This window comes from Helobdella robusta (genome assembly GCF_000326865.2).
Source record: "Helobdella robusta unplaced genomic scaffold HELROscaffold_20, whole genome shotgun sequence".
Classification (NCBI taxonomy): Eukaryota; Metazoa; Annelida; class Clitellata; order Rhynchobdellida; family Glossiphoniidae; genus Helobdella; species Helobdella robusta.
The window spans coordinates 1,744,176-1,754,982 of record NW_008704084.1 but is presented as its reverse complement, the minus strand read 5'-3'; the positions used below and the strand labels follow the sequence as shown (position 1 = coordinate 1,754,982).

At 39.7% G+C, this 10,807-nt stretch overlaps 4 protein-coding genes across 4 annotated transcripts in view; 3 read left to right on the top strand and 1 right to left on the bottom strand.

The window, feature by feature from the left end:
• Positions 1-268: 268 nt before the first annotated feature.
• On the top strand, positions 269-1,606 carry HELRODRAFT_171306 (hypothetical protein; the record flags this gene model as incomplete). Its single annotated transcript, XM_009018033.1, has 2 exons — positions 269-376; positions 1,184-1,606. The coding sequence occupies 2 exons, from the start codon at positions 269-271 to the stop codon at positions 1,604-1,606; spliced, it is 531 nt and encodes a 176-aa protein (XP_009016281.1).
• A 693-nt stretch (positions 1,607-2,299) lies between these two features.
• HELRODRAFT_171305 (hypothetical protein) lies at positions 2,300-5,138 on the top strand (the record flags this gene model as incomplete). The annotated part of the gene is made up of 3 exons (XM_009018032.1): positions 2,300-2,997; positions 3,971-4,145; positions 4,716-5,138. 3 exons carry the CDS (start codon positions 2,300-2,302, stop codon positions 5,136-5,138), a joined length of 1,296 nt encoding a protein of 431 aa, XP_009016280.1.
• A 1,545-nt stretch (positions 5,139-6,683) lies between these two features.
• On the bottom strand, positions 6,684-8,823 carry HELRODRAFT_171304 (hypothetical protein; the record flags this gene model as incomplete). The annotated part of the gene is made up of 3 exons (XM_009018031.1): positions 6,684-6,743; positions 6,809-6,880; positions 7,369-8,823. 3 exons carry the CDS (start codon positions 8,821-8,823, stop codon positions 6,684-6,686), a joined length of 1,587 nt encoding a protein of 528 aa, XP_009016279.1.
• A 1,236-nt stretch (positions 8,824-10,059) lies between these two features.
• HELRODRAFT_171303 (hypothetical protein) overlaps positions 10,060-10,807 on the top strand; it is a gene marked incomplete at both ends in the record, with an annotated part of 2,389 nt that continues 1,641 nt past the window's right edge. Inside the window, 3 exons of the mRNA XM_009018030.1 lie at positions 10,060-10,168; positions 10,246-10,318; positions 10,370-10,730. Coding sequence (XP_009016278.1) covers positions 10,060-10,168; positions 10,246-10,318; positions 10,370-10,730 — 543 coding nt within the window. The remainder of the gene's footprint in view (positions 10,169-10,245; positions 10,319-10,369; positions 10,731-10,807) is intronic.

Here is a 10,807-nt window from a genome sequence, read left to right as displayed (position 1 = left end):
TTTCTAATTTTAAAATTTTATAGCAAAATAATAAAATTAGTTTAATAGAATTTGCTTACAATTAAAATCACGTCTTCAGAAACTGAAATTTTAGTGAATTTGCTAACTCAAACTAGAAAAATCTAAAACAACCAGGAAAACGCTAATGCATACAAATGAAAACAATGTGAAGTAAAGTTATCACATGTAAACAAAACAAAGAACATATATAACATTTTAATTATGATTCGGATTCGACGTTAAGCGGCACAAAATATTAACACAAAAAATGCCATTTTTCAAAACTTTAAAATTTGGTAGAACCCTGAAGATGCAATTTAATTTAATTTGTATGATTATTTTCGTAATTTATGATCAAATTGGCCACTTTCAAGAGGTCTTGTATTGCAAAATTCTAAAAAAAAATTTTTCGGGACACCCTAACATACATACATACATACGATTCGAAGATTGGTCACCGACCTCCCCGAAACTGGACTTTAAAAATGCCTTCAATGCCTTGAGAAGAGACTCGATGTTGGAGGCTGTAAAACTTTTTTGCCTCAATATCTATAATTTTTGCCATTCTGCCTATGGCGGAGTCTCTTCCCTTGGCTACCACTCTTGGGTTGTAGAATCGTCCGAGCGGGTACAGCAGGGTGATCTCTTTGGTCCTTTGCTGTTCGCACTAACTCTTCATCCACTCTTAGAGAAAGCTTCGTCCACTTTCGTTTGCGCTTATCTGGATGATATCAGCATTGCTTCGGACGGCCCAACTCTGGCCGATAGCTACGAATATTTGAAGCATAACTCAGCTGCAATTGGTTTAGAGTTAAACATTAAAAAATGCAAACTTCACTGCCAAAGTTTGTTTCGGGTGCCACATGTGCTGGCTGGAATATCCGACTTTTCCACCGCTCGTTTGTTGGCCATGTCCAGCGTTGCCAGCTGTGGGTGGTTGAGATCGTGGCCCAACACCTCTGTGGGCACCAGGCTTGACGACGAGTCTGTGAGATTTGCCATTGGCTTCAGACTTGGCCTGGTCATTCAGAATAAATACACGTGCCGATGTGGCGCTGGGGCGGACGAGTTTGGGCACCACGGTTTGGTTTGTCGCCTGGATGGGGGCCGTCAACTACGTCACTCAGCGCTAAACGAATACATTTGTCGGCTCTTCTCCAAGGCTTCAATCCCGGTTCTCAAGGAACCATCCGGCATTTCTGCGCATGATGGTAGGCGCCCGGACGGATGCACACTAATACCTTGGAGAGCCGGCAGATGTTTGGCGTGGGATGTTACGGTCCCTGGCACCCTCGCCAAACGATATGTAAACCCGACAAGTAAAGAATGCGGTTTGGCCACGGCCAGGGCAGCGGACGAGAAAATGAAAAACTATGGGAACGCCCTTCCCTCGATGGAATTCTTGCCAATATGTATCGAGGTTTTCGGCCCGATGGACCCCAACACCCTTAAATTTCTTAAGGCAATATGTAAAATGATCAGCGTCAGATCAGGCGACAGCAGGGAACTGTTTTTCGCAACTAACCACATTTCGTGCTTGTTGCAGCGGTTCCTGCGTGTCTGTGTGCTTGAAAATATCCAACTGAATGCCGACATGTGCAATTAATGACAAATCAAAGTGTTAATCCATTTGTTACTTGATATTTGACGGTTCAGTGTCACTCATCATGTTTTGGTTTTAACATACATACATACATACATACATACATACATACATACATACATACATACATACATACATACATACATACATACATACATACATACATACATACATACAAACATACACACACACATACACACACACATACACACATAAACACACACACACATACATACATACATACATATACACGTTCGCTCAGCTGGTGTCGGCTTCCACATTTTTAGTATTTCGCTAATTTTTAGTAATATTTCTGGTTTTTAAGGTTTTTGTTGTAATAATTTCGGTTTTTCTGGTGTGGTTTTTATAGGTTGTCGCTTTTTTTCCCTTTTTCGGATTAGTGTCCCACCGTTCGGTTAGTTTTTTTTAACTTTTGTGGTCTCAAATTTTTAATTTTAGCTTTACCATACTTTAACAACAGCTGTGGGCTTTTAGCCAGCTGCACCGTACAATGCTCATTAATATTTATTTTTGTTTTCTCTGTTTCATTCCTAGTTTTTTCTTTTAATTTTTAAATTTATTTAAATTAACCTTTCTATTTTCACCACAATTTTATTTATTTTATTTTATCACTGTTCACTCGCTGCTTTTATCACTGTTTTATCTACTCGCTTTTGATTTTATTTCGTTGACGTAATGGCACCGGTCCTATACCAACGCACGGTTTGTTTAAATCGTTATAAAATAAAACCGGACGGTAAACTATATCGACATGGAGGCAAAGTGAAGGGCCAGGAATGCCCTGGTTCGTTCAAGGCAGCCGACCAGCCTCTTACCGCTGCACCTGTCATCAACCCTCATGTTGCTACACGCGGTTCTTCGGCGTCGGTCTCGGAGAGTCCCTCCCAAGTAGATTTTTATCATGTTTTTGACAGGCTGACGGTCGTTTTGAGGACTGCCCATCTGTATGATCACGTTCCCAAACCGTGCAGAGGCAAGGTATCTAAAGCATTGTCGGCTTTATTGACGGCCGTTTGCGATGATCCCTGCGACGCGGCCCATTGGTGCAGGCTCCAATGTTTTTTCGCATTTGTTTTGTTCAAGCCCACCAGGGGCGGTCGCAGGACTAATCAAGCCAATTACGTTATTAAACGGTTGGCCGAATTCAGTTCGACCGAGGTCGAGATTATTGTGGCAAGCTTCAACACTGACCACAACACCAAACCGCGTAAGCAAAATCCAAACAGTTGGATTAGTGCAGTAACCACTCGGATTGAACAGGGCAGTCTCTCGGCGGCCGTCAGACTTGCTTGTTCGCCCGCAGGCCTAGCGGAGAGCTCGCCTGAGACACTCGCTAAACTCAAAGCTATTCATCCCAGTGCTCCATTGAACAAGTGAGCTTTCCCCGCGCAGGAGCCGTCTAATGGTCGAGTTTCACCAGCCCAGGTGTTGACGGCTTTAAAGTCGTTTAATAATGGTTCATCGGGAGGCCTTGATGGCTTGAGGCCTCAGCACATAAAGGATTTACTTTCCGGTCCGACGCCCACCGATGAATTGTTAAATAACCTCACCCGGTTTGTAAATTTGCTGTTATCTGGGGTCTGCCCTCCCGCGGTTAGCCGTTTCTTTTTTGGGGGCCGTCTGGTGGCTTTAAACAAAAAAGATGGAGGGATCAGACCCACCGCGGTGGGAAATTTCTGGAGGAGGCTGGCCAGTAAGTGCGCTCTGGCGCTAGTGTTGGAACAGGTCAAAGCCAAACTCTATCCTATCCAATTGGGCGTCGGTGTGAAAGGTGGTGCTGAGGCGGCCGTCCACGCCGTACGTGAACTGATTTCAGCACTTCCAAAACGGTGGGGATTCTTGAAGATTGATTTCAAGAACGCTTTCAACACCCTGAGAAGAGACTCAATGTTAGAGGCAGTTAAGCAGCACTGTCCTCAAATTTATAATTTTTGTCATTCCGCATATGGCCGAGTCTCTTCTCTTGGTTACGACGCCTGGGTGGTTGAATCGTGCGAGGGCGTACAGCAAGGCGACCCTTTGGGACCGATGCTTTTTGCTCTAGCCCTTCACCCGCTGTTGACGAAGTCATAATCCTAGCGTTGGCTACCTGGACGATGTCAGCTTGGCCGCAGAGGGTAACATCTTAGCGGACGACTTCCTGTTGCTGAGGGTCGGCGCTTCCATCATTGGTCTTGAATTAAACACAAACAAGTGTGAACTACTTGTAAATGACACGTTTCAAATGCCAAACGTGCTGGCTAATGTCTCCACAGTGCCCCATTCATCATTAAAATTTTTAGGCACTCCAATGATGGCCGGCGATCATCAGGACAGGTTTTTTAATAAAAAACTTTTTGAGCTAAGATTTGCCCTCGAACGTGTCTCTCTTCTCCCGGTCCACGACGCGCTGACAATCATCCGCGGCGCCCTCAGTTTGCCGAAATTGATGTATTTTTTGCGCACATCCAATTTTGTTAATGCGGCCATTTTTGGCGAATTTGAGGGTGCTCTGCGGGTGGCCCTCTCAGCAATTTGTAACGTCGATATTACCGACAAGGGTTGGTCTCAGGCTCAGCTGCCGGTACGATTTGGGGGACTGGGGTTACTAAGCGTGGTTCAGCTTGCACCAATTGTTTATAAATCTTCCGCATCTGCCACGTTTGACCTACAGTCTGCCCTTCTTCGGAAATTTAGTAGCCTACACTGTACTCCGCCGACTCCAATCCAACCAACAGACCTTTCCCAGGGCAACACTTTGGAGGAAGCATATAAGCGCAAATTCAAAGAGTTTCTTTCCTTAAGCCCTGACTCGGCGACCTCAGCTCGCTTGCTGGCAGTATCCAGCGAGGCGAGTTGTGGCTGGCTGAGATCTTTGCCCAATACGTCGGTGGGTACCAGATTGGACGACGAAACGGTCAAGACAGCCATTGGCTTCCGTCTGGGATTGGCCGTTCAGAGTCGATATACATGCAGGTGCGGCGCGAAGGCGGATGAACTTGGCCATCATGGTCTTGTTTGTCGTTTGGGCGGAGGTCGCCAGCAGCGACATTCAGCCATAAACGATTTTGTGTGCCGACTTTTCTCCAAGGCCTCAATTCCGGTTTTAAAGGAACCGTCGGGCATTGCGACGCACGACGGTAAGCGCCCTGACGGGTGTACCTTGATTCCTTGGAGAGCCGGCAGGTGCTTGACGTGGGACGTTACCGTTCCGGGCACCTTTGCTGAGCGCTACGTGCAGCTTACTAGCAAAGAAAGCGGTTTGGCTGCAACCAGGGCATCTGACGAGAAAATCAAAAAGTACGACGGAGCTCTTCCCTCGATGGAGTTTTTACCGATTTGTATCGAGGTCCTCGGCCCCATGGACCGTAACACCTCCGGGTTTTTCAATCGAATTTGTAAAAATATCAGTATTAGGTCAGGCGATAGTAGGGAATATTTTTTCGCTATGAATAATATCTCGTGCATCCTGCAGCGGTTTTTGCGCGTCTGTGTGTTGGAAAATGTGGAGTTGAATGCCGACGGGGTTGAGTGACGTTATAGCAAATAAAATCAAATTTAGTCAGACGCTTGGCTTTTGGTGTCATTCGTCAATGATTTGGTTTTAACATACACACATACATACATACACATAGACACACATACATACATACACACACACATACATACATACACACACACATACATACATACATTTTCATCACGGGGTGCCACAAGGATCCATACTAGGACCCCTTCTATTTTCTATCTACATAAATGACCTCTGCAATGTTTCGCCCTCAACCAAATGCGTACTGTTCGCAGACGACACCAACCTTCTTTTTACTTCCAACAACCTACCAGATTGCTCTGAACATATCAATCTTGAACTCCAAAAATACTCTAACTGGTTATCCAATAACAAACTTATCATAAATTATTCGAAATGTGCATACATTATTTTTGGCCCAAAAATACTCACCAACCAAGCTCATAACCTAAACCTATTAGTTAATGGTGTTCCTATAAGCCGCACCCTGCCTACCAAATTTCTTGGAATCACCATCACAGAAAATCTTTCAAGGAATTCTCATCTACAAACTACCTCAGACAAAATCAACAAACTCACAGGCATCTTCTACAAAATCAAATATAAACTCTCTCTTTCTGCTCTTCGCACGCTTTATTACACATTCATCTACCCTTATCTAACCTACTGCATCACACTATGGGGAAATAGTCCAAAAAGCCACCTGAATAACCTAATACTTTCCCAAAAAAGATCAATACGTTTAATTTTTAACCTCAAACCCGATTCTCATACTAAACCCTTCTTCCTAGCAAAAAAATATTTTACCAGTTAACTTCATCTGTCTTTACTACTCTGCTTTATTCGTTTTTAAATTTATCAACAATCTTCTCCCACCTCACTTTATCAACTTCTACACATTAAGTAACTCCGTTCAATCTACAACCACTAGACACACCCCTCTCTTCTATATCTACAAAACTCGCCTCAAATTAATCCAGACAAGCATAAAAATAACAGGTCCTAAAATTTGGACAGAACTTGTACCTCCCCATCTAAGAGTCATAATAAACCTACAACATTTCAAGTCAAAATTCCGTGCTTTTTTATTGACACTGGATCTCGACTCCACCACCTAATATTATATTAAGAATAAGCTAGAACAAATGATGCGGATGAATGGTCTTTATGAATGGTTAAACATTTATGTGTTTATATATGTACTGAGCGAACATTTACATAGTTATATGTCTGTCAGGTTCGTCACTAATATAACGTCAATAATCAAGATCAATGAAACTAGACAATCAACAGAAATTATAATTTAATTCGGCAACAGAACATTATAATAACATATTGAATATTTTTGTCGTTCAAAATTTCTTAAGATTATTTATATATATTAGATTAATATTGTTTTATCCGTTTTGGCAATATTTTAACAATATTCTATTCAATTCAACGTTTTTGTATTAAATTTATTAAATAAATTTAATTTCAAATAATATTTATTCAAATTTGTTTTCACAATATTCATTCCAAATTCGTTTTCACAATATTCAATTCGCTCGTTCAATAACGTTCTATATTCCTTCTAATCTCCCCTCGTTCCCTTCTTTTATCGCCCGTTATCTCCCGAAACAAAATGTCATAGCGCTCAACTTTTAATTATAATATAGGTGACCTCCCTGACATACCCCCCACCCAAAATGATGACAGGGGGGAGCAATGTCATCATCCTCCCTTTTATTCCTCATCTTTAGGCATCTCTGAGTTATCAATGGGTGGATTTCGTGATAGGAAGTCCGCTACTACGTTCTTACAACCTGGGTGATATCTAAATTCTATATTATATTCCTGTAATGATAAAACCCAGCGGGTCAATTTAGCGCTTCTTGGAGCCGTTTCCAACAGGTACTTCAATGGGTTATGATCGGAAAATATGACTATCCGCGACAAACATATCCACTGTCGGAATTTCTCCAATATCCAAATAACGGCAAATGCCTCTCTTTCGATTGTTGACCATTTTGTTTGTGCTAATATTAATTTCTTACTTGCAAATGCGATAGGCAATTCTTTTCCTTCCTCCGACCATTGTATTAAACAACCCCCTACTGCTACCTCACTAGCATCAACGTATATTCCGAATTCCTTAGCAAAGTCGATCGTATGTGTTGCGGTAACATCCATTAATTGTTGTTTTCGGGGGTACAGTATATGTTTTCCCTGGTGAATTATTTATTATTGGCAGAACTTCTAGCTTCACCGTATCAAACACATTCGCTTCGCCTCGTAGTCCAAGAATTGAAATCTTTCCTTGCACTTTCATCTTTGACGGTTCGATGAGATCTCGTCGTATACAACAAATCTCTGCGCCTCCGTCGATCAATGCCTTTTGGGGTAGTACACCTTCAACAGCAATATCGACGAATTTTCTTCTATAGAAATGTTTCCACTGAATATCTCGGGTATTTCGATTATATTGATAACTATTGTTTACTTCCAATCTGCGCTGCACTGAATTTCTTTGTATTTTAAATGAATTGTTGCAGTTTTTTGATAGATGACCAGGTTGTCGACATTTAAAACACAATCCTTTTCTCATAGCTTCTTCTTTAGTTTTGTCCAATATGCGTGGATTCGCTTCCTGTCTTGTATCAAACTGAGTAAATGCAGTGTCAACAAAAGAATTTTGTTCCGTTTCACGATGATATGATCTGTTATTATCTTTGACGTATGTCGCGGCATAATTATCAGCTATTCGTGCTAACTTATCACAATCTAACCAGCCATCTTGCTCCTGGCTAAGAACGAAATTTAAACAGTCTCTGGGTAGCAACTCCTTCATTCGGTCGGCCATTAATAAGTTCACTAGTTTATGAAAATCTGTTCCAATCTCTCTGCTTTTAAGATAAAAATTCCATAAGCTTTTTAACTTCGATAATAATAGTTGGTACGTTTCATTTGGTATTTTTTTCGTGCTGAAAAATTGTTCTCGCAATTTGACTGGACTGATTCTAAACTCGCTCAGTAGAAATTCTTTCAAAGTATTATAATCATCTAATTGTTGCACTGTTAATCGAGTTATAATAGACTTCGCTTTATCGTGTAAACACATTTGAAGAAGTCTTGACTTGACATCTTGATCAACTCCATTAGAACAGAAAGCGTTTTCGAGATGTACAAAAAAAGTTGGTAGTTCACTAGGGTTTTGGGGCATTTTCCACAATTGTTCTTTCATCGTGTCGCTGAACTTTTTAATTCTATTAATTAGCGAATTACTTTCCTTTTGTTTTAATAAAAATTCTTCCCTTTTTAATCTGAGTTCATCTTCTTTCAATCTCATTTCATCTTCTTTTAATTTTAACTCTTCCTTTAGTCTTTCTTTCAATTCGAGTTCTCGTTCTTTCAGTTCAAATTCCCTCGCCGCTTGTCTTTCTTTAAATTCAAATTCCTTCGCCGCTTGTCTTTCTTTAAATTCAAGTTCCTTCGCCGCTTGTCTTTCTTTAAATTCAAGTTCTTTCTCAAATTTCCATCTTTCCGTTTCAGTTACGTTCTGGGGAGGTTCAGATGTTTCGGTCAGAAGTTCTGTTCTCATCAATTCGCTAGCGAGACATGCATCGATAATCTCTTGTCTTGACATTGATCGTACCTCTGCCTCATCCCTTCCTGATTTAATCATTTTCGTCATTAAGCGCTCGGTAGACATTTTTTTAATTTCTGCCAATTTATCCATTATATTGTAATGATATAATCAATATTCTCAAAATTTTTTTTTTTTTTTTTGTTGATAGTAGACCTGCCTAGTTATCCTGTCGACTGCGCCAGATGTCAGGTTCGTCACTAATATAACGTCAATAATCAAGATCAATGAAACTAGACAATCAACAGAAATTATAATTTAATTCGGCAACAGAACATTATAATAACATATTGAATATTTTTGTCGTTCAAAATTTCTTAAGATTATTTATATATATTAGATTAATATTGTTTTATCCGTTTTGGCAATATTTTAACAATATTCTATTCAATTCAACGTTTTTGTATTAAATTTATTAAATAAATTTAATTTCAAATAATATTTATTCAAATTTGTTTTCACAATATTCATTCCAAATTCGTTTTCACAATATTCAATTCGCTCGTTCAATAACGTTCTATATTCCTTCTAATCTCCCCTCGTTCCCTTCTTTTATCGCCCGTTATCTCCCGAAACAAAATGTCATAGCGCTCAACTTTTAATTATAATATAGGTGACCTCCCTGACAATGTCTATATATGTATGACACGAACATTTACTTATATATCTTCAATTATCTTTCTGCTTCAGTTATTTTCCTTATTTTATTTCATTAACTATTCATGTATCTATCTGCGGTGGCCACCACAAGACAAACAGTCTTATTCGGTCTCCGCATATTCAACTTCATAACTTTTATTCACTTATTTGATATGTTGTTGATTATGAATAAAACTTTTAAAATGAAATGAAATACATATACATACATACACAAACACACACCTACATTAGGGTGGTTCACATTTGAATGGGGAAATAAAATTTTTTGTCTGATTTGAGTGCACACCCTCTGAAAAGTTTCCATTGGGTCCTAAAAACTTACAAACCAAAAATAAGACGAATCAAATTAAATTTAGAGGTTGCTCATGCATCTCAAAATTATATAAAAATGTGATAATTCATTATTTCGAAACCAAATACAAATATAACTGGAAAAGTATCAAAAGTTGGTTACTTACTTAATTCAAAACATAGATATTAGATATTTTAAAATGCATTATTATTATTAAATATTCTATGGTCACCATATTTGTTGTCAGCAAAAAGTAAAATAGGATAAATATCTGCATAACTGTGTCGATTTACTAATAATTTGAGGTGATTTTGAAATACCGGTACTGTACATATTTAACTACGTATAAAATGGCTTCTAATTCAAACTGTGGTGCTCTTACAACACGCAGCATGACTAACATATGGCTGATTGGACAGTTACAAAGTGAACTTCCAGTAAATGTATTGCCTACAACAGGTGATTTCCTGAGAATGTTTTTTATTATCATCAAGTAGAAAAGAAAACTGTGCCTGAAAGTGCAAAACTGTCGTCAGATAAGGTCATGGACATGTGGAACAAGGCTAGAATACCAACAACCTACCATACTCATGTTGTAGAAAAAGTAAAGTCGGTAGTTGATGACTACAATCTAATAAAAAAAACCAAAAACAGACAAAGTGAAGCACAACGAGCACGAGAGAAGGAATTTGAAGAAAAGGAGCACATGCTGTTTGATATTGCTCACCAACACGCCATGCAGCTCATCCGAATTCAGGAAGATATAGAATTTCTTGAAGACCAGAGGGGCAGTCGACGAATGCAAATGAGTGGCATTGATAAAGACCTGACCAAGAAAGAAGAGCGCACAGAACAACGTAAATGCAAAAAAGAAGAGAGAAAAGAGCGAGAGCAGGAGCGGATGACAGAAAGTACCTCACTACATTTATCTAGTTCTGATGACAGTGATAGTGAACAGCAGGACACAGAGGACAACTATGAAATTGAAATTCCAGTGTACTACAAAAAGCAGATCAGTGAAGTAGAAGACAGTCTGTCAAGCAGTGCCAGTAAAAAAACACGAACTGGCAGAATATGTGTCGTCGCCAGATGTGCTCA